General features: G+C 32.1%; 12 protein-coding genes across 12 annotated transcripts in view; 5 read left to right on the top strand and 7 right to left on the bottom strand.

The window, feature by feature from the left end:
• Positions 1–1,768: 1,768 nt before the first annotated feature.
• On the bottom strand, positions 1,769–1,951 carry ASCRUDRAFT_78385 (uncharacterized protein; the record flags this gene model as incomplete). The annotated part of the gene is made up of 1 exon (XM_020194238.1): positions 1,769–1,951. The coding sequence occupies one exon, from the start codon at positions 1,949–1,951 to the stop codon at positions 1,769–1,771; it is 183 nt and encodes a 60-aa protein (XP_020049529.1).
• A 2,301-nt stretch (positions 1,952–4,252) lies between these two features.
• ASCRUDRAFT_73128 (uncharacterized protein) lies at positions 4,253–5,022 on the bottom strand. The gene has a single exon (XM_020192159.1). It carries the CDS (start codon positions 4,894–4,896, stop codon positions 4,567–4,569), a length of 330 nt encoding a protein of 109 aa, XP_020049530.1. The 5' UTR covers positions 4,897–5,022; the 3' UTR covers positions 4,253–4,566.
• Positions 5,023–8,835: 3,813 nt separating this feature from the next.
• On the bottom strand, positions 8,836–9,198 carry ASCRUDRAFT_67350 (uncharacterized protein; the record flags this gene model as incomplete). The annotated part of the gene is made up of 1 exon (XM_020191377.1): positions 8,836–9,198. One exon carries the CDS (start codon positions 9,196–9,198, stop codon positions 8,836–8,838), a length of 363 nt encoding a protein of 120 aa, XP_020049531.1.
• A 765-nt stretch (positions 9,199–9,963) lies between these two features.
• Positions 9,964–11,053, top strand: MBA1 (Mba1p). Its single transcript, XM_020192161.1, has one exon. It carries the CDS (start codon positions 10,037–10,039, stop codon positions 10,901–10,903), a length of 867 nt encoding a protein of 288 aa, XP_020049532.1. The 5' UTR covers positions 9,964–10,036; the 3' UTR covers positions 10,904–11,053.
• Positions 11,050–12,266, bottom strand: TPC1 (thiamine transporter TPC1). Its single transcript, XM_020192162.1, has one exon. The coding sequence runs from the start codon at positions 12,161–12,163 to the stop codon at positions 11,198–11,200; it is 966 nt and encodes a 321-aa protein (XP_020049533.1). The 5' UTR covers positions 12,164–12,266; the 3' UTR covers positions 11,050–11,197.
• Positions 12,267–12,509: 243 nt separating this feature from the next.
• Positions 12,510–14,746, top strand: LSG1 (ribosome biogenesis GTPase LSG1). The gene has a single exon (XM_020192163.1). It carries the CDS (start codon positions 12,540–12,542, stop codon positions 14,529–14,531), a length of 1,992 nt encoding a protein of 663 aa, XP_020049534.1. The 5' UTR covers positions 12,510–12,539; the 3' UTR covers positions 14,532–14,746.
• A 112-nt stretch (positions 14,747–14,858) lies between these two features.
• Positions 14,859–16,517, bottom strand: CCT7 (chaperonin-containing T-complex subunit CCT7; the record flags this gene model as incomplete). The annotated part of the gene is made up of 1 exon (XM_020194239.1): positions 14,859–16,517. The coding sequence occupies one exon, from the start codon at positions 16,515–16,517 to the stop codon at positions 14,859–14,861; it is 1,659 nt and encodes a 552-aa protein (XP_020049535.1).
• A 432-nt stretch (positions 16,518–16,949) lies between these two features.
• Positions 16,950–18,558, top strand: ADE12 (adenylosuccinate synthase). The gene has a single exon (XM_020192164.1). The coding sequence runs from the start codon at positions 17,122–17,124 to the stop codon at positions 18,457–18,459; it is 1,338 nt and encodes a 445-aa protein (XP_020049536.1). The 5' UTR covers positions 16,950–17,121; the 3' UTR covers positions 18,460–18,558.
• Positions 18,559–18,901: 343 nt separating this feature from the next.
• Positions 18,902–20,872, bottom strand: ERO1 (ER oxidoreductin; the record flags this gene model as incomplete). The annotated part of the gene is made up of 1 exon (XM_020191099.1): positions 18,902–20,872. The coding sequence occupies one exon, from the start codon at positions 20,870–20,872 to the stop codon at positions 18,902–18,904; it is 1,971 nt and encodes a 656-aa protein (XP_020049537.1).
• Positions 20,873–21,603: 731 nt separating this feature from the next.
• ASCRUDRAFT_73135 (uncharacterized protein) lies at positions 21,604–26,120 on the top strand. Its single transcript, XM_020192165.1, has one exon. It carries the CDS (start codon positions 21,665–21,667, stop codon positions 26,084–26,086), a length of 4,422 nt encoding a protein of 1,473 aa, XP_020049538.1. The 5' UTR covers positions 21,604–21,664; the 3' UTR covers positions 26,087–26,120.
• Positions 26,121–26,196: 76 nt separating this feature from the next.
• Positions 26,197–26,498, bottom strand: ASCRUDRAFT_93612 (uncharacterized protein). The gene has a single exon (XM_020195132.1). The coding sequence runs from the start codon at positions 26,405–26,407 to the stop codon at positions 26,249–26,251; it is 159 nt and encodes a 52-aa protein (XP_020049539.1). The 5' UTR covers positions 26,408–26,498; the 3' UTR covers positions 26,197–26,248.
• Positions 26,499–26,588: 90 nt separating this feature from the next.
• The window catches only part of ASCRUDRAFT_67358 (dullard-like phosphatase domain-containing protein), a gene marked incomplete at both ends in the record, with an annotated part of 1,943 nt that continues 1,151 nt past the window's right edge, over positions 26,589–27,380 (top strand). The window contains one exon of the mRNA XM_020191378.1: positions 26,589–26,906. Coding sequence (XP_020049540.1) covers positions 26,589–26,906 — 318 coding nt within the window. The remainder of the gene's footprint in view (positions 26,907–27,380) is intronic.

Genomic DNA, 27,380 nt, shown 5'->3' on the forward strand with positions numbered 1-27,380 from the left:
ATTTCGCCTGCATCACCAGCATCTAACAGCGAGATCATTTCTAGCAGTTTCTCATAAAATTTATCACTTCGGGCAGCAAATTGGTGAGCTGCAATAGCCAAAACTGGTTCAGCCCGGTATTTCGCTGTGATATCTTGACGATTATTTGCAATATTTGTAATTATAGCCATGTGCCATTGAACAAATACATCAGTTTGCTGAGTAACTTTTCGTACCGGAATAGCAAGGATTTGAGAAGCAGCCTTAGATATCTTCAACTACACTCAATACGTTAATGAATGAATTTCCAAATTTAGAAATTGGTTTCATTCCTAAGAACCCAATTGCAAAAATATGTAGCTATCCGAGACACATTAATGGCTTGATGAGTGTGCATTGATGAATACCATTCACCTAATCATCAACAAATAATGCGTTAGTAATTATGCTCTCTTTAGCGACAATTCGATCCATTGAAATGTGGAAAAAAACCAACATCTAGGTCCAAGATCATACAATAGATGCCCTCCCTTAAATCCTGATGGTGAATTATCCTTTCCTAATAGACCACTAAATCACAAGAAACTTTTCTGATTCTTTGTTTCTTTATTCCTGCAAAGCAGATACAGACACTTGTTTCAATAATTTAATCAAATAGCAAAGTTAGCAATCATGCTGGTTCATCAAACATTGATCTCCCAACAAATGGTATGTTCTAGTATGAGAACTCATTCATCACTGATGGAAAGAAAAACCACACATTTCCATAATCTGGGAAAATAACGTGCATTAAATGAGATTAAAACTCTAATAGGTTATTGGAACACTTAAAAACTATATTCTCACAACTATACACTTCTTATCAATGTTTTCAATTTGAGTTTCATGTTTTGATAGTTTTTAAAATTGTACTTTTTAAATTAAAAAAAATACAATGTTATTGTTAAATTTTACATATTTTCCATTATTTTTTCATTTGCTATTTTTTTCGCAAATTATAATTTGTATTTCTATTACAAGTATATATTTTAAAAATTTAAATCGTGTAATTTTTCTGAAATTCTGACCTTTCAGATAATAATAAAAATTAATTTTATCTCAAAACCAAAATCCTAAAAAGTCAGTGCAAAAAAAAAAGAGAAAACTGAATTTTCAGATCCTCCAATTATTATTTAATCCAGCTATAAATTATATGCCCGCAATAAAATTAAATTCATCAACGATTGTACTTATTAGATTGTTGGTCCTTTTCACTATCGATGGATCATTTCAGAGTACAATAAATTCATTCTCTGTGCTATATTCATAATTGATTTCTGATACTCTATTATTATGTATTGTTTGATTCATTTCAGTTTTGTGAAAAATTGAGAAATTTTTGGTTTGCGTAAACATTGTTTCACTTTTGATTGAGCTTCTGAGTCATGTTTGATCATTTTTCATGTTACTCCACTTCTTCAATAGAATCCACAACCTTGAACTTCTTCTAAAAATATGGTGCCAATATCAATATTTCAGTCGGGATTTATTATATTATTTTTCTAAAATATTCTTGAAATTTGCAGGAATGTATCGCCAACTCCTTTAAAATAGATTGGTTGTAGTGAAGTAATATCATCAAAAAAATAAAAATGATTTTTTCAACAATCATATAATTCATTGTAGTGATGCAATTTATCATTAATTTCAATTAATTTGTTATGATAATCATCTTGGTTAATTGTTTCAATGGTATATTTTGTGATATACTTTGGATCTAAAGTCTGTTTTAATTTTAACTTTTTTATTTTTATTTTTCATTAGTTTCATTAACAAATACATTTCCCTTGTGAGATTTAGGGATTGCAGTTATATCAACATACAAACCAGTTGCTCTACCAATAAATCTTGCATCGATCATATTTCTTAAGTTACCTTGAGTTTTTTGAATTAAACTTGAACTGGCATCGATTAGGTAGCTATCTAAACCCATTGATAATTCAGTGTTGGATAATGAATAATCAATCACCAAAGTTTGATTATAATTTCAAACCAATTGAATCAATGCATTCATTTTGACTTGAACATCTAAATCTTAATCCCATGAAATGTTTATACCATTCCACCAGTACCTAATAATGAGCCATGGATTATCCAGGTTTTCAAGCCAGCCCAGAACTCTCGGAGAATCGTAACCAAGCTCTTATCAAATGATGCAAAATCGCGCCATGATTTTCCGGTGAGGTATCTAGATCGCTATCAAAAATATCCTTCCTATTGTGGAGGTTTTCAATATTTTCAATATTTTCAAAAATAACCTCAAGTGGATCTGATAAGTTACATCTATTAATAGTTTTGCTGTTTAAATTATTTAGCTAGTTACTAGTGTTCCATAAAAAGCATTTTTTTATTTAAATTTTGGGAATTTTTTCTTCCAGATAATGGTGACTAATCATTATTTAATGTGAGATATGACTGATTAATTAATCGCAAAGTATCAAGATAAGTAGCGGATTCATTTGAAATAATTAGATAATTATTGTTTGATAATAGATGGGATACTTCAACCAATTCGTTTTGAGAGATTAAACCGTGGAAAATCAATTGATTTCATTCAATAATTTTATTATTTTGCTTAGTGTTATCAAAACTAATATGTTTAAATTCATCATTTATATAAAGAAGTTATATTATTATTGTTTGAATTTTGATCTGTTGGCAAAACTTATAAAAGAAATTTATTAATTGCGTTTATAAAGAGTAATTGTTTGGGTATTGAATTGAATTCATTTCTATTTAGCAGTAGGTTATTCAGATATTGATTGATGTTATTTTTATGAATTAATTTGACCAATTTATTGATTTGATCATGATTAGAGTGATTTAAGAAAAGATGTAGTGGGCAGGTAAAAACTTTTTCAGTGGGAGATCGATCACATAGTTTTTGAGGAGAGTTAAGTTGCTATTAAGTTCATCAAAATTATTATTATGGTTATTAAGATCACCGAGAACATTGCGCTTATTATTGAAATTGTGATAATCACAAGTATTATAGCTCAGAAAATATTGGTTATCATGCTCAGAAATTCTCGCTGAGATGCCCCAAGTACAGGACCATGGGTCTCTGCGCATAGATGCGTGTCTCTGCATTCAGGGCTTCCAATTTTCCTTTCCAACATCCACACGGACCTTTGACTGTATTTGTACTTCTGAATGGATCCGGTGTTTGTTCGAGAACTCTCTCTGCCCTTTTTATGACAGCAGGGAATTGGGAGATGTTTCATTTCGCTCTTACAGAACTATGAATGGACTCACTGTTTTAATGCAACACTGGGTCATTCAAAGACCACTCAAAACCCACTCGAGGACCTAAAGGCTGCTTTTAGGTCTAATTATTGTGTTTCAAAAACTATTTCGGTACATTTTAATTGGTTTTCGAGATTACATAACTAGTATAGTGTGTTATTTTCAAAACTTGGTGAGTAAGCTGGATTAATATCGTTTTTTTTCTTGTGGTTTTTGGTACATTTGAGAAAAGTTTCCCAGTTTTTGTTACTGGTTTTCAGCCTATTCGGTTAATAAACTTCTTATCAATAGATTGATTTCAAATAAAAAGACAGTTTTTTTGCACAAGAATTATTTGGGCAACTCTTTTATAATTTGATATTTGGTTTACGGTTTATTTGGTTTTTCTTTATCAAGTAAAGAACTTAACTCAATGAATATGACCCAATCTCAATGGAAAATTCTGATAAATTTTGCGGTCATGTTGTTAAAATATGGGTAATAGAAAGCAATAAAAAAATAAAAATTAGTATCACTGAATGTTACTTATTTTTAATTTCAACTATGTTTTCTGCTGTTCGATTGAAACATATTTATACAGAGAATGATCTTCTCATTGTGGTTTATTTGTTTTTATTGTTCCAATATCTATTAAAAACAAAATTCAGAAATTAATATATTTTTAAGAAACGATGTCTTATACAAAGCGAATTGTTATTCAGCCTTCAACTGGAAGACGACCAACAGATTCTGCAGCAAGATATTTAAAAGAAAATTTTTACTATTGAAGCTTCGTGTCCTGAAATTAGAGAATCTGAATCACGTGTACAATATCTAATTGCTTGGGCTCGTTTATTAGATGTTAATGGCGACATTTTACAAGATCAAACTCTTTTGGAAGGTGAAACAGTTGTTATACGTAATTGCTCAAACACGGCTAGTCCTTTTTCTTGCCGTTTTACTTTTGATTCAATTGATATCAAAAGGAGTGGTTCGTATAGAGTTAGGTTCATTCTTGTGAGAGCTCTCCAATATTCAGACGATGCAATTCTAGGTTCCATCGATAGTGATATCATCCATATTGTTGAGCAAGAAGATACAATGAAATTATGAATCAAAGACTGACTTAAAAGAGATTCCACTCATAACCCATGAGTTTCTAAATCAACAATACCGTGCACCGTACTATATGCTATATATATCATACGTTTGTTTTCTTTTTTATTTTTTTTATTCTTTTTATTTTTCATCATTAACATATCGTTTACAATAAAGTATACATTCTTTCGAGAAATATTTTATAATAGTAGATCCTATTTTATTCTATTTTGTATGAACACTTTTATTATTTACTTGAATTAACCCATTTTTAATATCATTTCTCTTATGATTGTCAATTGGATATAACAAAGCAACCAAATATCTGGATTGAAAATTAACGCCATTAAGGTTCTCTGCACACGATTTAGCAGATTTGAGATCCGAATAAATAACAAAACAGTCTCCCTTCAAATGATTCTTCATTTCTTTTCTCAATTCAACGATCCTTCCAAACTTGTTGAACAAGTCGTACAACTCCTGTGTTATGACTTCATAAGGCAGGTTTTTTACTAGGACTATTGGAAATTCAATATTAAACTGGTTATTAGACATGTCAAATAGATCTTATCTTGTTCATCTTTTAGATAATGATAGGGACGCAGAAAAAAAAACGGGCTGACAAAATTGGTATTTTTAGAACCTTGCATGCAACTGCATATATCTGCAGTTCAAATTGATGGAGCACAACTAGTTTCAATCTTTCAGTGATCAAAATTGATGAATGTTATTACAGAATTTTGGCTTAAGATAGACAATAACCTAAATGAAGATAAATGTGGGAATGAAGAATAGATGGCAGAAAATTTATTTAAAATTCATCGTTGAATTTCAATAAGTCCTGATCTTTATTTAAAACTCAAAATCTATATTTAACGGATTCAGATTTTTTCTTATGCTTTTACTGCAAACTATTGTGAAAAACCAAATAGTAAAAACAGTACAAAACCCCAGATGTTGGTGAAGTTCATAAAAATGTATAAATTGAAAATTATCTCTCAAACTAATATTGAAAGGCAGTCAACGCCATTCAAAACAAATTTACAGTAGCATAACATTCTATGGGTAACAACAGATGACATCAATATAAACTCGTTGTTTATTCAAGTGATTTTATTGAATCAGTCTGGAGAAGTTTGTAATTAATATTTTTGGATGATGATTGTCTAAAGTGGTTAATAATAAAAAGGTATTTATGCTTTCCAAAAATTGTTACAAATTTATATTTAACAATATTGGTATAAGAAAAGTCGAAATTTCAAATTGAGGTTTTCATTGAACAAATGCAGTCCACTTTGTAGAAAAATTCAAGATATCAATCAAATTGATCCAGATCTTATAAAAGAGATTGCATAACTGCTCATAAACTATATATGTTTCAATACACAGCGACTCGAAGCCTGATATCGCATATGTTGCAATACCGGGTCACAAGACAAAAAAACAACCAATCAAATTATATGGTTTACTTTTTGGTACTTATTTAAATCACAAACAGCATTTACAACACCTTTCTATCTTTGCTTACTTTGCTGTTTGTGTTGTTTCTACTACGACATCGAAACGAAACGAAGCAAAACCAAGAACAAAATGCTGGATGATGATAAAAGCACACAGAGTACTATATGCGTAAGGACACATTTAAACGCATAATTTTTAGAAATCCAAACTTTAAAGAAACTTCAAGATCGTTCTTGAAGTAGAGCAATTTCATTAGAAATACTGCAATGGATATGTTGCCGGTACCTTTCAGCAGCTCTAAAACAAAAACTTTTTGTCTCATGATAAAACCCTTTTTTGAAAGCTGATTTCTTTTGGTATTTAGTTCCTCGTGCTGGGCTTTTTAAAACCATCCTAAACTGGCTTTGAAGACAAACCAATGACCAATTACCACGTTTGGTTTTGTTGAATTCTACTGACTTTTGAATACGGAGTATTAAAGCTACCAAATAACATTTTTTTAATTAAATAATTGCTCCTTATAAAAGTTTTTTTTTCAAATGGAAAAATTGTTGCCTGACCTGTCCAGCTCCTAATATACCATACTTATGTCCAAAACTGCAACATTCATATCAAAATATCATGAAACCCAACCAGTTAGAATACCGAATACAGCCATCATTCTATCCGCTTTAATAGTTTTTTTAGACGAATCAATCGTCATTCATATATCATAACTTGAAAGTTGTTTAAAAGAAGAAAATAAGTGAGATAAAAAAAACCAATAAAATGCAAAATATCTTTGTGAGATCTAATTAAGCAGAATCGTTTTGACTTATAATATTTATTTTTGCTATTTTTTAAATTCTAAAAAATAATAATTAAATTCTAAAAAATAATAATTAAATTCTTTGATATAATCATATATCAACTGGCTCACAACAATAGTTTTGTCAAAATTCATTGCAGAAGTTTTGAGAAAAGTCTTGAACAGAATCCTTTAGACAATTTTTGTAACTGCTACAAAACTTTTTATAAAACTTTTTGGAGAGGCTATTGCAAACCTCTTGAAATTTCTCACTTTACCAATTGTTGTAGCATTTTTCAAGAAATTTTTGGCAACATTCAGCGCACAAGTTTTTGCAAACTACAGTACATTTCCCTTTCTCGTCAGCTGAACTATCATCACAAATCGGCTCATAACAGCTTTTGCAGGAATACACAACATCAAAAAGAATTCCTGACAGCCTTATCACAGGAAGAGCTTTCCAATGAATTACTAGGACCGGAACTAGTACAAACACAAGAGCAAGATATATCTAATCAACAACGTATTTAGTTTCATAAGCAGGTTATTCTTTAAAGATTTTAGAAATAATGACAATAATAAAATTGAGCATATTTTAGTTTAATTTGAATCACTAATATACCAAAAACATTGTTTAATGTATGTGTTTATTCAATCTAGCAAATAAACCCGCTGAGCAGAGGCATGGCAGTCGCGCTAGCTTTTTTCGGACACAACGCAGAAACGCCCTCACTTGAAGAGTGGCTCTGTACCAATTCACACCTTAGTTTGTCAAAATGAAGAAAATCGAGGGAAATGCCAGCCCCCTTTATAGGGTGATTCGAGCTCGATGGTTGAAGAAAAAGAAAAGAATAATTTGTTGTTTTCGTTTCGTCAAGCAAACGGAACTTGGTCTGACTATTTATCGCAAAACTTATCCCTATACGAAATACGGATAGGACATGAACGGATAGGATAAGCAATCCGCACAAGGGCCTAGGTCAGATCCCTTAGCGTCACAGGACCAGACCGGCAGCATGTACTAGGGCCGTAGTTTAGACCGAGATCAGAGATCCGAGCGCTTTCCAACATGATCATGGTCGAACTAGTCATCAATTATGGTTGCATTTGCTGATTATTTTGAAACGCAGTATAGATAATATAATATTAAGTTTTGTACTATAACAGGTTAGTACTTTGAAGACAATAGTTGGCAAAAAAGTTTAGAATGGAATTTGCAAAACGATAAGCCAATTGAGTTAAAATTAAGAGCAACAATAAAATACCTTTTTCAAATTTTTTTGATGGAGATCATTCATATTAGGCTTATACCAATCTATGCTGGATAATAAATTCAATTTCAAAAAAGTAAAAAACTCTAACGATTTTTGTTGCTCCAATCAGTAAAATATCCCAAATAAGTAGTCTCAATTGTCATTTTAAAGTATGAAAAAGACAATAATATTAATAAATTGAATTGAGAAAAAAATAAACAAAAAAGTGTTGGAAAATGAACCTGAATTATTAACATCTCAACAGAGATTTTTCAAATTGACACATTCATTAAGCAATAAACACATGGGCTGAGAATGAACCAGACGCAGCTAAATTCGATCTAAATAATGGGCAGCAATGATAATATCAACAAAAATATGAATCAAACCAAAATCAAAATGAATGCTTCATCGTTTAATAGTGTTTAGTGGTAAGCAGGAAGGCTTGAATATATCTGATTAAACTAGAAAACAATATAATATTTGAATACTATAAAAACGAGGTGATGAAAACAGGTTTTATAATTATTTGCAGAGTTACTTAATATTGTTGAGTTTTTGTTTAATCATCTTTAAGCAAATCCAATCTGGTTATTTATCAAATATCTAATTTGGATTGTATTTAGGTGATAATCCTTTTTCGAAATCCGATATTTTGAAGTCATCTTTATCATTAATCAGTATATTATTTGATTTCAAATCGCCATGATATAAATTACTCTGATTTAAATAATTAATAGAATTTTCAGTTTGTTCCAGTAGTTTTGGTTAATTCTATTTACACTCCCCTTTAAAATTATCCCAAACCAAGTTCAAGAACTCTTTCATTTTTATGCAAAATTAATCCTATAAATTCAATGATGTTTTTATGTTTTAAATTATTTAAATTGTTAACTTCTCTCAAATTCTTTAACCAGCCCTCTTCTTTTCAATAATTTACAGACAATATTACTATTTAATATTTTTTCTAAAAATATGTACTCTGTTAATTCTTTAATTTTTGAATATATTATTTTGATGATATCTTTTTATATTTTCATCAAAAGAATGTTCCATGTGCTTAAAAATTTCCATCTCTTCAGGTTCTTTATAACCTATTTTCATTATTATTTCCTTGTTTAACAATAAACTATCGGTATTTTCCACATTTATATATTTGTCGTAATACTCAGTAAAAATGTGCTCAACAGTTTCATCAGCATCTTCAAAAATTTCATTATCATTATCACTATCAAAATCAACATTAATCAATTTCTGTTTCTCATTTTTCTCATTTTTCTCAAACCATAGATAAACATTAAATACTCTGTTATTGTCAAAAGTGACATCTGATTCAAAAAGAAAATAATAGGACATTGAAATAATTATTTGTATTGTAATTCAAGTGAAATTTGGTGATCTGGTGCTAAAATTGTATGCTTTACGATTAGTGAAAAGCTTCATCATTGACTGTTCTCATACAACCATAAATGAAGATATATCTATATTCCCCAGTTCATAATACTTACTTCCTTTTTAGAGACTGATATATATAGATAATTAGTAACAATAATAGGATAATTCAAGTGAGTTGAAGAGATAGCTTTTTGCATAACATTTGACTTTTAAAAATGTCGAACATCCCCATCTATCAATAAACTGCAGTTGCAATAATTGAACGCAGCTCGTCTGAACATCAAAATGGTTTGTAGGTTTGTTCAGGAGCATTAGTAGTAAATTTGTTTTCCCACAAAGTCTAATCAAACACCATCGTTACTCAATTAACATAATCATTTTAGCATTTTTGCTTTCATCAACGTTGAACCAAAACCAGATCAAACTGGATGCTAAATAAAATTAACAATAAAGGATTACAAGCTGCTCTATGTGATAATCCACAACTTGGAGCAGCTTCTGTCAATTTTCTATTGATCAAAGCCAACAATCTAGTTTTCTCGCAGGCTTCTCAATCTGAAATGTATAACCACTGTTTTGTTCAGCGAAAACCTCACTTCAAATCACTGGAACAAACCCGATCCAAAGAACCCGGAAGAGAGCCGTGGTGCGTCCGGTGCAGATACAGTGCGGATCTATAACGGTGCTGTTTATTGAGGAAAGATTTTTCATATCTATTGTTAAGCTCTGATCCAATTGAAACCAATACTTTCTGTTTTATTGTTCCCTCCAGAAGCTAAAGCCTATTTGAAAACCAGTAATGAGAGAAACTTTATTCAGACTAAACAATCTTTTAGATGGGCTTTGCGTCAATAGATATAGAGGTTTTCTCAATTCTACTATTGCAGCTTCCAGAACTCCCTCCCACAATTTTGTTTTGGTTCAACAAAAACGATACAATAGTCAAAAGTCAAAACAAAGAATAGGGATTAACCAACTTGGGATTATGTTTGATATATATATTCCTCCTTCATATTCAAGTTATCCCAATTTTTTTAAACATCCATCGGTTTTTGTTCGAAATCTTCTTAGAAGGTACTATTTATTGGGCCTTAACACTTTGCAAATTGCATCTGCTAGGTTTCAGGGTGGTTTAAAACCAAAATTTCTATTGTGGAAAAATCAAGCAATAGAGAGCTACATCAAGGTCAATCAGTCATTTGTGGGTAAAGATTTGACAATATCGTCCAATTATTCCACGATATGGGTTCAAGATGCTCTAAACAAACGGATTCAATCTTTACCAAAAAATGTGTATTTTGACTGGAAGCTAATTAAATTTAATAAAAACCCTAAACTAGTTACTTTTATGCCATTTTTAATTCCGGGAGAACCATTGGATAAAGTTTTAATAGTTTATAAGTTTGACACTATTCAAAGAGTAATTAAATATAATCTCAAAAACAACCAAATGGACAAAAAAGATCGAAACGTGAATGAATATCTTGGATTCATTGTTGATATCGATAACAACAATGTTTTATTGACTGGAAGTTTATTTGAAAGCTCCATTTACGATAAAGTCAATTTGGGTCAATCAAAGCTTCCAGGAACATGTATGAAAGTTCATGGCGATATTTTTCGGACAAGCAACAAAGAATTAGAACTAGCTTTGGTCAAAAAATAAAGCTAATTTTGTTTCAGTTTATTTTCCACTTAGTGGTGCAGCATTGTGTTTTGTATATAGAATTGTTTTCTTGTTTTATCCAATGAACAAAAATAATTTCTCTAATTAATAAATATGCAATTTATTTAAAAGAAAATAAAAAAGGTCCCTATTAAATCTAGCGAATTAAAAAAAATATATTGAAAGATTTTGATTATTAGTAAAAATAATAAAAGTAATAAAAACAAACTAATCGGATATTTAAATATTATAGCATAATATAAAATAAGATAAGATATAAGATGCAAAATAGAATCAAGTGCCTTGTAACTTTCTTAGAGAGTATTCATATATTGAAAATGATAATGCTGTTGTTGGTGCGCTCTTTATAACTGCCATACTAAAGCCTCTATACAACCCATTAATTCCTTCATTAATTAATATCTCTTTAATGATCTGATACATTTGGGAGTTTCGATTATAAACCGAATCCTTGCTAGTGATAAAAGAATAATTGTGTACCAATATTTCATTAATGCTTCCTTTAATTTGCAATCTTCGTTTGATCAAATCCAACGGAAAAGTGGTTGCTTTAGAAATAAATCCTGCCAAAAATCCTGCAATATACTGGTTTATTAGTTTATTATTATTGAAACTACCATGTAAAAAATTAATATCAATATGCGTATTCAAATATTCATATGATAGAAAGGAGATCCCAGTTCCAAGTGATACTTGATAAATTGTGGGCTTCAAACCCCCATAAAAACCATTAATGCCTTCGGTTTTGAAAATATAATTAATCGACTTGAACAAGCGAAAAAAACTTCTGGAATTATTTGCCACAAATCTAGTTCGTAGAACATCAAAGGGATAGGTGATCAAACTCGCAAAACAACCGGAAATCGATCCAAGAACTAAATGTTTTACATTTCCATTCTTTTCCCTTCCTTTGAATCTATCATTCAAAAATGAGTAGCACGTAAACTGGGAAGCACCATATAGAACATACATGATCTCAGCTGGAATATTCCCTTTCCAAAACGATTTGATTCCTTCTTTTTTGTATATCTCCAGGGTCAAGCTCCACAATATTTTCCCATTCTGGTAGATGTTCACCTTGTGTTTGGGTGTCGAGTTGAAATTTGCCAATTGCAATCTGATCTTTAAAACATCGATTGGAGAGATCAAAGCTCTTGTTATCAACCCTGATATGGAACCGGCAATAGCTGAGTCATAAGAATGAATTTTCAGTGATTTTGAAGCAGCAGTGGAAGACATTTGTGTATCACTCATTACAGATCGCCAAACAAGAAGACACTTTGTTCATTATATCGCTGAGCAAAACAGAAATTAGCAAAGAGAAGAAGCTGCTCATTTTCTGTTTCCTGCCCCCATCCTCGAAATGGCTGAAATTTTCCATCTTCTCTCAAAAATCAGCATCCTTATCAAATGCAGATGCACTATCTGATAATAAGGATTACCTCTGGAATCAGGTGGTTTTGAACATTAGACCGCATAAAACATGGTTATTTCCCTGTTTGTTGTGGGACGCTGACCTTTTTGGTGCATGAAAAGTTTTTACAAAGCAGGAAAAATTTCGTTCTTCAGCTGGAGATGTGAATAAAACAAAACCAACATCAGAAATAACTACAACATGCCTGTGCCACCCAAAGAAAAGCCCAAGAAATGGAGAGCACCAAAAGGACCCAAGCCAGTGCATCACAAGAACAAGAACACCATTGGGTTAGGAAGAGCTATTCAAAATGTGCGTGCCAAAGAAAATAAAATCGAGTATTTGCCTGATGGCGAGATGAGATTTCAAACAGATAAAAAGGAAGATGATTGGGTCAAGCTACGTTCAATTACTCATGAAAATTCTTTGGACGAGTTTTTGAATACTGCAGAATTGGCCAACACTGATTTTACCACTGAAAGATCAAACAATATCAAGATTATCCAGGTGGGGGCCAATTTGAATCCTGGATCTCAGGACTACTTTGAATCCACCTCCAACCCATACTTGTTAACCAAGGAGCAAGAAGAACAGATTGAATTGCTTCAAATTCAAAATAAATCCAGGCTCACAGTTCCAAGGAGGCCCAAATGGTCCTCAGATATTTCCAAATATCAGTTGAACACCCTAGAAAGTAATCTGTTTTTGGAATGGCGAAGGTCTTTGGCTATATTACAAAATGATAATGATAATCAACTATTATTGACTCCTTTTGAAAAAAATATTGAAGTTTGGAGGCAATTATGGAGAGTGATGGAAAGATCTGATTTAATTGTGCAAATTGTGGACGCCAGAAATCCTTTATTTTTCAGATCAGTCGATTTAGAAAAATATACAAAAGAACTAGATCCAAGGAAAAAGAATTTGCTACTCGTTAATAAAGCTGACTTGCTAACTCAAAATCAAAGAATTGAATGGGCTAGATATTTCACTGAGAATAATATTCATTTTACTTTTTTTTCGGCTTTGAATGCCAATCAGTTGCTTGAAAAACAACAGGATCTACTGAATTCAAATGATCAATCACCACCACTCCAAGATGAAACTCACGTCAAAAACCATTTGCAGAACACAACTAATACAACAGGACCGATACAATCATCGCTCAAATACAACATTGAAATATTGACTGTGGATGCTTTGGAAGAATTGTTTTTGAAGGAAGCTCCTAAACCATTATCACCTCCTCCGGGCAATAACGAAACTCCCAAAACTGTTATTGGTCTTGTTGGATATCCAAATGTCGGAAAATCATCAACAATCAATGCATTAGTTGGCTCAAAGAAAGTCTCGGTTTCAGCTACACCAGGCAAAACAAAACATTTTCAAACAATTCATTTGTCCTCAAAAGTTTTGTTATGTGATTGTCCTGGTTTGGTGTTTCCCAACTTTGCCTATACAAAAGGCGAATTGGTAGTTAATGGTGTGTTACCAGTTGATCAGTTGAATGAGTACACTGCACCTGTTCAAATTGTTTGCAATCGTATCCCCAAATATTTTCTTGAATTGATTTATGGTATTGCAATTCCCATAAAATCAACCGCTGAGGGTGGGTCTGGTGTGCCCACTTCACATGAGTTTCTAACTGCTTATGCAAGAGCAAGAGGTTACATGACTCAAGGTTTTGGCTCTGCTGACCAGAGTAGAGCTGCAAGATATATTTTAAAAGACTATGTTAATGGTAAATTGCTATATGTATTGCCCCCACCAAATGAAAATGGAACCATTAAAAACGATCAGGTAAACAATGAATTTAACAAAGAACTTTATACTAATTTAAATTTGTTAACTGAAAGTAGAAAAGAACAAATTTTAGCTGCGATAGAAAAAAAAGGAATGAAAACTGAGGATTTTGATATGTCTAAAGATTTATCAAAGTTAACATTTTCCAACTTTGTTGGAGATGGAGATTCATCCAAAACAATGAGTAACTACGGTGGTAAACAAGCAGCCATTTTTTCTGCCAGTGACGAAATCGATAATGAATTTTTTAAGATGAATAATATTAAAGGTAGGTATTCAACTCCCTTCCATAAAGTCAACAATCAGAATGCACAAGAAAATAATAAAAAACATCATAAGAAAAACAAAAAAAAGAATAAGAATGCTGCTAGAGCAGAAGATTTTTATTAGTTTCTAAACTTTTTAACAAAAACTGGGATTATTCATTTTATTCAGCATGTAGTTAACCTTTTGCATTTATTTGTTTATATAAATATTGTTTTTTTTTTGTATTATCTAAGCTTGCTCTTTAAAAATTTTAATATCATTGTAGATTAACTAATTCAATGTATTAGGAAAATGATGGAAATGAAAAACAAAGAAATAGTTGGATTAAGAAATAAAAACGGAACTCAAACAAAATCAAAAAAAAAAAAACTATTGAATTAAATATGTGTATATCTTACAAACTTTAGTTTAAAAAACCCTTGATTATGTAAATTGAAAGACAAATAAAAATTAACGTGGAATACCACGACCTCTGCTTGCCATCATAGCCTGAGCTTGTGATGCATTTGGAGATTGAGATTCTTGATTTTTAACAGTTTCATCAACGCTCAAAATTAAAGAAGCTGCTTCGCATGCACTGTTTAGAGCATTAATTTTAATTAAAGATGGTTCCCATATGAACTTTTTCATATTATCAGAAACCGATTCGGTATTAAAATCTATGCCTGCCCAAGTTTCGCCAGTAGCATGAGCCATTCTTAACTTATTCAACAAATCAGTACCATCAAAACCAGCATTTTCACATAATTGCCTGGGGATAATTTCTAAAGCTTTCGCATAAGCAGCAATGATTAATTGCTGCTTTCCAGCTATCTTCTTGGAGTAATTTCTTAAATATTTTGAGATTTCCATTTCAATTGCACCTCCACCAGCGACTATTTCATTATTTTGTATAGTTCTTTTAACAATCATTATGGCATCATGTAAAGATCTTTCAACCTCTTCAATAACTTGTTCAGCACCACCTCTTAGTATAAGGGTGCATGTTTTAGCGTTGTGACAACCAGTGAAAATATTATATCTTTCGTTACCCAATTGTATTTCTTCAAATAAATCACAGTTTCCTAGATGTGCAGCAGGATCAATATCAGAGACTGAGGATTGAATTGAGCCTCCAACTGCCATTATAGTTCTGTCTAAATCTTCAGAAGCTACTCTTCCAGCACAGAAAATGTTTCTGTCAGCAAAATATTGAGTAGCCAAATCTCCAATGGGTAGTTTTGATAACACGATGTTAGCACCAGAGTCCTCGATGAGTTTTAATTTATTGAAAATGATTTCCCATTCAGCATCGACAATAGCTTGATAGTCAGCAGTACTCTGAACTCTAACCTCAGCATTATCCTTTTCTGCTTTTAGTTCTAGTTCAATATTCAATGATAAAATTTTAGGGTTTAAAATCTTTTTGGGTTGCTGTTCAAAACCAGCATAAGAAAAAGTTTTCTTGAAGGCGACACCTTTTATAAACAATGAGTGATCAATTGAACCACCAGGAACTTTTTTAATACCAATTAGGTTTAAGTTCAAATCATTCTGATCCAAGGATAAAACCGAATCAACAGCTAGCTTAGTGAAAAATTCGGAATTATTAGAAACAATTTTGGATGACATTGCGGTTTTGGCCAATTTTATTAAAGTATTGTAAAATTCGGAATTGTCATTCACTTTATCAATCTTTATTGACAATTGATTAATTTTGTTTATTGCTAAAGCGGTTGCTTTTCTAAAAGCTTTAGAAATGATATGAGAAGAAACACCTTCTTCAATAAAATTTTTTGATTCTTTTAAAAATTCCGCAGCCAATATAGTTACAGTCGTAGTACCATCGCCTACCTCTGAGTCCTGAGATCTTGAAATGTCAACTAGAATTTTAGCAGCAGGATGGACAATGTCCAATAGCTTTAGAATTGTTGCTCCGTCGTTAGATATAATTGATTTTCCAGAAGAATTGACTATCAAAATATCAGATCCTAGCGGCCCTAAAGTGGTTTTCAAAGTGTCTTGAATGGCCAAACAGGCATTGATGTTTGAAATTATTTGACCTCTGCCTTGCGAGGTGTCAGTGCCTTCCTTCAAGACAACGATTGTGGGTGCTTGTCCAAAACTCATTATTCCAATTCTGTTCGAGATGTGTTACTGTTGATAGAGTGTTAGAATGAAAAAAATTTAATGGAAAATTCAATGTTGTTAAAAAAAACACGTGAGCCGTCAAAGAGAGAGAGCCTTGCGTTTGAGCCGCCCCAACCAGCACTGTGGGAACGCTGCTTCAGTACAGCATTATTATGCGCACACTGCCTGTCGATACGTTTGAGCACGCTCTGTGCAGCTGGCCAATCATAGCGCGCCGGTTGAGCAGAGAAATAGCAGATGGGCGCCACTGCGAGAAGCCTGCGATGTTGGAGCAGCATTTGTAAGACACTTGTGCGTCAAAACAGACTGATTGTCTCCGGATGACTCATAATTATCTCCTCCCAGACCATAATTGTTTCTTCCCAAACAGTGCTGCTCATGTTTGGAGTGTGCAGCACAGTATAAAAATAGTCTCATCTCTCTTCTCTTTCGTTTTCGAGTTGGATTTCTGGCTAAGTTTATTCTCAGTAAACTTCAACAACTAAGCTGTTCTGCTATCCTCATACTCTTTCTTCACCGAAAAGGTATATTACATCCTCTCTGCTCTACTTTATTCCTGTCTTTTATTTCAACTCAGTTCAAAATGGCTAATGTCGTACTCGGCTCTCAGTGGGGAGATGAAGGTAAAGGAAAGTTGGTAGATATCCTCTGTAATGAAATCGATGTCTGTTGTAGATGTGCAGGTGGTAATAACGCTGGTCATACTATTGTTGTCAACAACATCAAGTACGACTTCCACATGTTGCCATCTGGATTAGTCAACCCCAATTGCTTGAATTTGATTGGTAATGGTGTTGTCATTCATTTAAAGTCTCTATTACTGGAACTAAACAATTTGAAGGAAAAGGGTTTGAAAAATTGCGATGAAAGATTATTTATCTCCTCCAGAGCTCACTTGGTTTTCGATTTCCATCAAAAACTAGACAACTTGAATGAGCTTCACTTATCTAATGATTCAACCAATGCTAATAAAAAACAAACTTTGAAAATTGGTACCACTGGTAAAGGTATTGGTCCAACTTATTCCACCAAGGCATCAAGATCTGGTATAAGAGTTCATCATTTAATCTCGGGTTTGAATTCTGATGCAGTAGATGAAAATGAAGCCTGGAAAGAATTTGAATCAAAGTACTACAGATTGCTAAATTCTTTCTATAAAATTTATGGAAAGTTTGAGTATGATCCTGTAGAAGAATTGGCCCGTTTCAAGTCTTACAGATCTATAATTAACTTAATGGTTGTTGATTCAACTCATTTTGTTCACACTGCATTAGCTGACAAAAAAAGAATTTTAGTTGAAGGTGCTAATGCTTTAATGTTAGACATTGATTTTGGTACCTATCCCTATGTTACTTCATCCAATACTGGTATTGGTGGTGTCATTACTGGCTTAGGTATTCCTCCTAAGGCCATTAACAATATTTATGGTGTTGTGAAAGCTTACACAACCAGGGTAGGTGAAGGTCCCTTTCCAACTGAGCAGTTGAATGACGATGGTAATAAATTGCAATCTATTGGTGCTGAATTTGGGGTTACCACCGGTAGAAAAAGAAGATGTGGCTGGTTAGATTTGGTTGTTTTAAAGTATTCTACCTTAATCAATGGTTACACCTCTTTGAACATAACCAAATTGGATGTCTTGGACACATTTAAAGAAATTAAAGTCGGCATTGCCTACAAGATAGATGGAAAGACTTTAGATTCCTTTCCTGATGATTTAAATCTTTTGGAAAAGGTTGAAGTTGAATATGTCACTTTGGATGGATGGAATCAAGATATCACTCAAATAAAAAGTTATGACGACTTGCCTCAAAATGCTAAAAGCTATTTAAAATACATTGAAACCTTTTTAAACGTTCCAATTCAATGGGTTGGTACTGGTCCTTCTAGAGACTCAATGCTTTACAAACCAATCAACTAGTTTTTGTTAATACCAAATGTTAAAATCTTATTTATAACTGTTTAATTTTTCATTCAGTTTTTACAAAATTTTCCATATTCTCTACTTTTTTGGATGCAGTTTATTTTTTTGTTATTTTTTTGTTTTTTTGTTTTTTGTTGTTTTTTATTTATTTTTTTTGTACTTTTACCAATATTCATTTATAAACTATTTATTCAAGTTAAAAGAGAAAAAATATTTTAAGCTGCTTTGTTTATTTGTTTTTATTTGGCTGTATTAGAAACTATAAAATTATATTTTAATTGGCAACTATCACTATGCCAACATGTTTAGAATTTTGAAATCCAAATTAAAATCCCATGCTAAAATTTGCAAAAAATAAACTAACTATTTTTCATGAGTTATAATACAACAGATGATAACTTGGATTAAATATACTGTATCCTTCATTCACATTAATTGACTATACATTTAAATCAAATAATTCAGCTTTGTAAGCCTCACTATCATAAAATTCTTCTCTACCAATAAATGTATTCCACAATTCTCTCATTTTCCAGATAGTCAATTTCCACATTGTAGAAGGAAAATCAACATAACTTTTGAGAATAAATCTAAATGCTGCAGAGAATTCTAGCAAAACTTCATTTAAACTTTCCTTAAATTCTTTATGAATGGTGTTTTTATTTTTAATAGACTGGTATTTACGATTTTTACCAGTTTCATATAATTCTTTGAATTGGTTCTTCGAGAAATCTCTATTGGATTTTCTAATCTCTTCCCTTAACTCATTACTTTCAGGTTGAGGTTTGTCTTTAGGAATTTTTTGATCTAGCTTGTCAATTTTGGGTTGGATTCCAACGTCTGTTTCAGCTAGGTTCTCGTCCTTGATTTCGTCTTTCATTTCGTCTTTTATATCTTGATTTATATCTTGATTTATATCATTATGAATTTCATTTTTAGCCTCTTCAATATTGACAGATAGAGAATCATTTGAAACGAGATGAGTCTCAAATTGGTCAGATAGAGAACTATTTGTATTTTGGATCTGTTGTTGGTGCTCAAGTTCATAGATTATTCTAAAATTGTTGATACTTTGAACACTTTTACTGATTCTGTCAAAAGTGTTAATTAAGGCAACCAATTCATTTCTTTTTAAATTGCCTATTATTTCATCAATATCGTAATCATCGATATTATAGTTGTTATTATCGATATCATTCAAAGAGGGGAGTTCAAATAGTAGCTTCAAAGCAGTTCCATAACCTAAAGTTTGTATTTTGCCCCACATTTTGCATCTTTCACAACCTACGCAGTCCATTATTTCAGTTATATTTCTAAATTTACTTTTAAATTCCTGTTTTAAATATATGGATTCATAACTGTCTTCGAGAAATAGTAACTGTTCATGGAATATATCAATTGAGGAATTATTTGTCAAAAGATCAGCAATTTTATTAATTTTGTCTTGGATTACTTTTGAGTTGCAAATATTCAAATGATCTGAAAACTTTGACAATTTTAGGATGGATTTGACAATCAAAGCATAGTTAAAATAAATATTGGACAAACGGTCTGGAAAGTAGCCAACTCTTTGCATGAATAACTGCAAGTTAGGTTCCCAATTTTGGGCTAGAGGATTGTAATATTCATTTGATAGATGGGTGGCAATTGAAGCATGTAAGCCGGAAATTATTCTGTAGAACACTCTTTTTTCAAGACACTGGTCATCAATTCTGCTCATGAAATTCAGATTATTAGCAAGGTGTTCATTTTCAGAGGAGACTTCCTTTGTAAAGCAGTTTTCCAAATAAATGGAGGTCCAAATTTGATTTGACTGTGGGCCGCCATATCCACTAAACCTCTCTGGGTTGTCTTGTAGATTGACATAAACTGAATTCAAAGAGGATTCCTCATTAGTGTCACAGTAATCTTTGGAAAATAAATAGCTGTCGTATTTTTTTTTTTGGCAATCTTCACCAATCAATTTGTCAAGAAATTGGTCTTCTTGATTTAAATTGTTTTTTGAGTCTAATTTGGACAAGTTAGTAATCAATTCATTTTTCAAGTAAAAAGGTAAATTAGAAATTTCATTGATATCTTCAATTATATCGACGACACAATTTTGACTGGCACACTTTTTATCATTTTCATTGTCCCAAAAAGGGCAGTTTTTGGACAAGTCAATTTTGAAATATTTAAAGTAATCCTGTTCTATAAGATCTATTAAATAGGGTCTGATGAGAGAGTTTATTTGGTTAATGGAATCAAAGGTTAGATCGCAACCATCATCAATAATTTTGGAATCCAATGAGCAAAAATCAGGTTTGGTGAAACCCAAGGCAGGAGTTGAGCCTTGAGAAAGAGACAGTTTCAAAAGGGATAATATAAAAGATGCAATGAGGAAGATATTGCCAACAGTAAATATATACATTGGAGGAAGACACAGAGAATTGATGGAAAGAGTGGAAGATGTTCAATGAGTTCTCCACTTCAGTAGAAAAATCTGTGTTTAAATACGCTCCTGCTTGGAAAGACTGTGTTTTCGGGAAACAGGGTGTTCAAATCCAAAATCCTTTCAAGACAGGTTTATTTTTTTAATCAGGATTGCCAATTAGTAATGGCGCCAAATCTGAGGATCTACGCTTTTAGAGGTTGCGTTTAGCACAAAAGAAATGCTGGACACTCTGACAAGAAGAACGCTTTGTTTACTACGCCCACCACATCCAGCATCTTGACAAACAGAAATTTGTCGTTTTCTCGACGAATCGAACCTGTAATAAGTCTTACAATCGTAGCTATAATACAACCAATTATTTGGTTATTTAGAGATTATATTAACTATTATTTATGGTAGAATAATATGTATTTAGCTAACTTAAGTAAAACTTATTCCTTCTTATTCTTCTCTTTTAATTCCTGTTGAAATTCCTACTCTTTATATATTGGTATTTGTATTAAACTTGGGTCTGTTTCAAGAACAGAAACACTCTTTGTGGCAACTCCCTTTTGAATTGAGTCTGGCTTTTTGATTACCTAATAAAATCATGTGCCATAAGAATCGCACAAACCGAAGACCACATTGTAATCACGTGCTGAAATCGAGTTTTCGGTGAAGAAAAGCCCTGGAGAAGAGCCAATTTTCACCAGTCAACTTCTGCTGCTGTGAGATACAAACTGAGAGCCTGGAGCTAATGATGAAGTTGCTGGAGCCAGATTCCCAAAGATGATACATGATACGAAGTTGCTGCGTCTTGCTAAATGTTTTTGCCTGTTAACCGATTCTTTGCTTCACAACCATGTCAATCAACTGACAAACTTTTCTACCTTGTCTGCACTTTGGTTCAGAAACAGAACTCGTGGAAAAGTTAAAAGAAAAAAGCTGCCTATTGATGAAGAATACGTAGATGCATCAACTTTTTTTGGTTTAGATACTGCTCCTGAAGAATTGCAGAGGGAAAATGAAGTTTCAAATTCATTTTTAGATTCCGATCAAACTGACAGCTCTTTCGCTTCAGACAAAGAAATTTCTGATTTCGAGTATCCTGATGAAGATAAACTAAAATATGCTCAACACAATGTTTGGCAACCTGAACCAACTTTCACTACAAGCAGTAACCAAAAAAATAATCACAACCAAAAAATTAATAATCCCTTTTTGGATTTTGAAAAGTCAAATTTAAATTCACAGAAAAATCAGGTTTTTAAGAGAAAAAATCAAAATTTATCAAATTTAGATCTACCAGAATCAGAAAGCAATTTCGAACACAATAACTTCACATCACAACAAAATAATTATAATTTTTTCAATGAAAAAAGTGAAAAATCTTTAAATTCTCAGTATTCTAATCAAAATCACCCTTTTCCAAATCACTCTACTTTTACTCACGACAATCGAACTTCCGGAAACAGATATAATAACTCTCAGGACCATAATCGTTGGCAATTTACTCCCAAGGATTATTCATCTGACACAACTTCTATGAGAAAAGGGATAGATCAATTAAAGCCTTTCAAATTGTTGCATCCTTTTTTCAATCCTATAATTAATGCATTTCAAAATATCTATCTTCAGAACTTTTTACAAACCCAATTTTACATCCTTGACAATCGGGAAAAATTTTTTTTACCTTTTTACCCTTCATTTATCAACAATCACAGATTTTTTTTACGGGAAACCATAGAAAATTTTTACAACTCCAACTTGATTTCTAAAAATAGTATTTTTTTGAGTCCTGTTTTTCAAAATTTTCATAGCTTTTCAAATCTTTTTGCCTATAAAAGCGAAGCTCGATATTTAACTGAAAAATATAAACATATCAGGTATCCCGTCATTCCCGTATTTCATACAGGTTTTTACTTTAAACTGCACGATCAATATCTAGACTGGCTATACAATTATACTAATTTTGTTTATTCTCGTATTTCCACATTTACCAACACTAATTTATTCGATGTTTATAAATTTGACTTGCTGAACGAAACTGTATCCAATAGTCATTCAATACAAGAGGACGATGCCAGTCTAAATAGTCCTTTTAAAGAAATCTCAGGTCCAACTCAAGCGGAAATTGAAAACTATTTCATTCATTATAACCCTCATTCGAATCAGGAACAATCCCCTGAAGACCAAAATTTCTTAAACAAATCCGAACTAACAAAGGAAGAATCGGCTTTTTTTTCATCGTTTGATAACTTAATCTCTGGAATTGATTCAAATCCACTGATGGAGTATTCTGCTGTTTTTCATATAAATGACGATATTGAGTATGCAGTTGATCTTTTTTTTTGGTTGCACAAAGGTTCAAACACTACAGAGAATGATTTGAACAATCTTTATGATGCTTTGACTCCATTTTTTGGAATTTATAAAGAAATTCATTATTTGGAGTACAAATTTATACTTAGTTTATGCTATGTTTTGAGAAAACATATCAGGCCATATGAATATAATAGTTTTTTGTCCTTTTTAAATAACACCTTGAACAATTACTTAAATCATCATAAGGTCAAATCAAATGAACATACTCAAGATAAAATAAATTCCGAAGTCTTTTTTAACATTCACCAAGTTTTAATAAACCAGTTATTGTTGGTTTTAAAGAATAACATTGTGGATGGAAGCTTAATTTATAGTTTCAGTAAATTCAGAAAATCCAACCAATTTTTTATCAATAAAACAAATAAAGTAAATGATGAAAGAATGAAATATGGTATAACACCTATCAAATTCCACATACGTCAACGGGCATATTACAATGCCGTTGCTGACATACGAAGCAGTCTTTTGAATATAATTACAGGAACAATCAAAACAATCAACAAGAATGATTCTGAATCGGACTATGATGAAAATAATAAAATCTATTCCAGAAGATCTGAATTTAAATCAATTTTGGATTTCAGTCCAACAGTACTAAATAATCTATTTCAATTCTTCATAAACTGTAACTTTTTATTAGATGCTAAATATATTTTAAATATTATAGTATTTGAGAAAAGAATGATTCCATCAATATTGTCAATTGAAGACTATTTAACTAAAACAATGGAAAAAAGCTTTAGAGAAGAAATAACGATGAAAAAACAATTTGAAATTTTTGAAAGAAACAGAATTCTAGGTGATTATTACTTTCCATTAAATAATTTTTTTAAAAATGAAAAGTCAATTATTTCGATTGAAATTTTAAGAAATCTTATTGAGTTTTGTTCTTGTACAGCCGAGTTATTTCATTTAATTGATTTGATTCGAGTAAAAACTAAAAATAAAAAGATAATCAACACAGATTCTATATCGTCTAACGAAGAAGGATTTCAAGAATTGTCAAATTTACTCGTACAAAATGAAGAAAACAATTTAAGTGAAGATGTGTATTGCGACAATCATGAAATATTTGATTTGTTGTATCGCGATATATTTGTTAAACTTGATAAGTTATACTTTCTTGGGAAGAATCAACATAGAAGTAGTTTATTGGTTCAAAGTGAGATAAATGAAATGCTTTATGAGATTGAGAAAAAATCTAGAATATCTGTAAAGGAAAATATTGATAGTCTATTAGTAAGGCAGTTTATTGTTTGTAATAATTATCGAGTTATAACCAATTATATCGAACATGGATCATTTGTGAGAACGCCATTTTTGAAAAGAAAAACAAAAGCAGAAGAAAAAGAAAAAGAAGAAGAAGGAGAAGGAGAAGGAAAAGATAATAATGCAGAAGTAAAGGAAATGGATGATGAAATGGATATAACTAATGAAGTGAGGAAAGCTATTGAAAATAAAGAGGTGTATTCTTCAAAAGTTTTAAAAGAAGAGTCAAAGAAAAGTAGTGTTGTAAAAGAAAATGAATTTGATGATTTAATTAGAGGTGAAATGAAAAATGTTATAATGAAAGATTGTTTTGAATGCAATGAATTGCTAATTCCTATAGTGAATGAAAAAACGAAACATAAACAGCTTGATAATTTTGTGAACATAAAAAGGAGACTTAATAAATTTAATGGAATTTTAAGCAGATTAAATAAAGTGATGGTAGTATCGGATTATGTTAAGAAATATAAGTTTGAAAGACAGAAAAAAGCCGAAAAGGTGTTTGATAGCGAAGACGATTCATTATCGAATGTTGAAAAGTTTGTGCTAGAAAATCCCAAGAATTTTGACAAACTGGTTTTAAATGAATCGTATCGAAAATTGGTTGCTGATGAAGATAAGCGGAAAAGTCTGGTTGAAGCGAAAAATATTGAAAAGGAATATGCAGAAAGATTGAAAAGATTTAAAAAGGAAGAAAATGATAAAGAAAAGCAAAAGAATGCTCTAAATGAAAATGAAAATGAAGATGAATACAAAAAGCCAATAACTGAGAAAGAAGATTGGGAAGTCCAGTATGTAGGTGATAAGCAAGAAATTGAAATTCCTGGAGAGGATATTTTCAACAAAACCCAAAAAATCGAAAACGGAGATGAATTAGATCAATACAGAAATCAGTTTGAGAAATATCTGAATATGGATAACAACGAAATGGGAAAAGAAGAACTTGACCTGAACGAAATCCAAGAAGGATCGAACAAAAGATTGGATGAGGTATTGAAATTCAAAAACGAGCCATTGCAATTGAAACAGGAATTGAGAGGATTCTATTCAATTAGAGAGATATTCAGTAAAAAAGAGGAAACGTTTCTTAAGTACTATTGGATCAAATTAGAGAAGTTTAGAGAAGAGATCGATGAATTGAAATACAGGAAACTCAACATGGATGTATATCAGATCAACAGATTAGAAAGACTCATCGATGAATATATGAGCCGATACGAAGCGTTGCAGGAGATATTTAGGGAGTATTTGTATTCATACTATGACAGGAAGGATGAGATGTTGGCCAGGCTCCGAGACGAGTTTGCTCCAGACAGAGATCTCGAAATAACGAAGCTCAAGAAAAATCTCAGTTCTTCGACCTACCAAGACATACCCAGAAGGATACGGAGCGACATGGAAATCAACGCAAAGGTGAGCAACTTGAAGGAGATCGAGCCGGTGAGCGAGACGAAGCGCGTAAAGTTTGTGGTCGACTCGAAGGGAACGTTGCTCCGGAGCAGCACCGCCACTGGAGGAGCTGCCGAAGACGTCCACTTCCTCAAAAGCGACGACTGAGCCTGGAGAAGCACCGCAAGCCTTAAATACGTAATGCAGCTATATGTACATAGACGCGGTTCTGCCAATACACACAGTGATGCGCATGTGCCAGCGAAACGGTTTCCAAATCCGCCTCCGCCGTCCGCGAGCGAACGAGGATTTGAGGCCCAGCTGCTTCTTCTAGTGGATTTGCTTCTTCTGCTTCCTCTGCTGCGTTTGGTTCTGTTTCTGCTGCTGCTTTTGCTGCTCATTCACTCTTTTCACTTTGCTTCTCCCCTTCCAGTTTGTTTCGGATCCGTGCTTCTCGTGCCTTTCGCGCTTTTTTTCCTCCTGTTTCATCTGTTCGTCTTTTCATCTTTTTTTTTCCTGTTTGTTCTGATTCTGTTGGTTTTGCTGTTTCTGCTGGTTTTGCTGTTTTTCCTCTTTTTTGTTGCATTGGTTATTCTTTTCTATTCCCTGTTTTCTATCTTCCTCCTCTGCTCTTTCTTGTTTCCTCTTCAGAGCCTTTGTCTGCCTCAAAATGGATAAATTCATCTCCTCAATTTTGTGCTGCTCCTCCAGGAAAAAATCTTCCATTTCCAAAAACAAAAAATCTTCCAAAAGAGACTCCAAATCAAACAATACTGCTAATATCATTAGCAATATTAACAGTCTTGCCACTAACGCTCCTGACAATAACCATACTAACAACACTAACAATCTCAACATCAGCAATGCCAATGAAATTCCCACCACCAACAATGGCACCCTAGTCTCCAATTCTCACGCCATCTCCAATTCAATGTCTAAAATCAAAATTAAAACCAGCAAAGATATTATCACCACTGACTCTTCTATTGTTAACAACAACAGCATTGAAAACAACAAAAAGATCTCAACCAATTCCTCTAGCTCCACTTCATCTACTACCTCCTCTTCTTCAACAACTTCTTCATCCTTGATTGCCTCAAAAAACAATAAAACCATCAACAACAATAATAATGACAACAAAAATAATATCATCATTACCAACTCCAAAAAAAGATTATCTCTTACCCTTTCAAACAAAAACAAAAGAATTTCAAAAAATATCGATTCAAACAATTCTTCTCCAAATGATCAAAATAATCAAAAAAAAATTAAAAACTCAATCTCTTCTTCAAATAAACCCAAAATAAAAGATCAATCTAATCTCGATCAAAATATCAATGAAAATAATCTCAATATTAATCACAATGACAATAACAATAACAATAACAATAACAATAACAATAACAATAACAATAACAATAACAATAACAATAACAATAACAATAACAATAACAATAACAAT

This window comes from Ascoidea rubescens (assembly GCF_001661345.1).
Source record: "Ascoidea rubescens DSM 1968 unplaced genomic scaffold ASCRUscaffold_1, whole genome shotgun sequence".
Lineage (NCBI taxonomy): Eukaryota > Fungi > Ascomycota > Saccharomycetes > Ascoideales > Ascoideaceae > Ascoidea > Ascoidea rubescens.

Excerpts from the sequence above, each read along its gene's own strand:
- ASCRUDRAFT_73135 (XM_020192165.1), top strand. The coding sequence starts at position 21,665 with ATGATACATGATACGAAGTTGCTGCGTCTTGCTAAATGTTTTTGCCTG.
- LSG1 (XM_020192163.1), top strand. The coding sequence starts at position 12,540 with ATGCCTGTGCCACCCAAAGAAAAGCCCAAGAAATGGAGAGCACCAAAA.
- TPC1 (XM_020192162.1), bottom strand. The coding sequence starts at position 12,163 with ATGTCTTCCACTGCTGCTTCAAAATCACTGAAAATTCATTCTTATGAC.
- ASCRUDRAFT_73128 (XM_020192159.1), bottom strand. The coding sequence starts at position 4,896 with ATGTCTAATAACCAGTTTAATATTGAATTTCCAATAGTCCTAGTAAAA.
- ADE12 (XM_020192164.1), top strand. The coding sequence starts at position 17,122 with ATGGCTAATGTCGTACTCGGCTCTCAGTGGGGAGATGAAGGTAAAGGA.
- ASCRUDRAFT_93612 (XM_020195132.1), bottom strand. The coding sequence starts at position 26,407 with ATGAAACAGGAGGAAAAAAAGCGCGAAAGGCACGAGAAGCACGGATCC.
- MBA1 (XM_020192161.1), top strand. The coding sequence starts at position 10,037 with ATGAGAGAAACTTTATTCAGACTAAACAATCTTTTAGATGGGCTTTGC.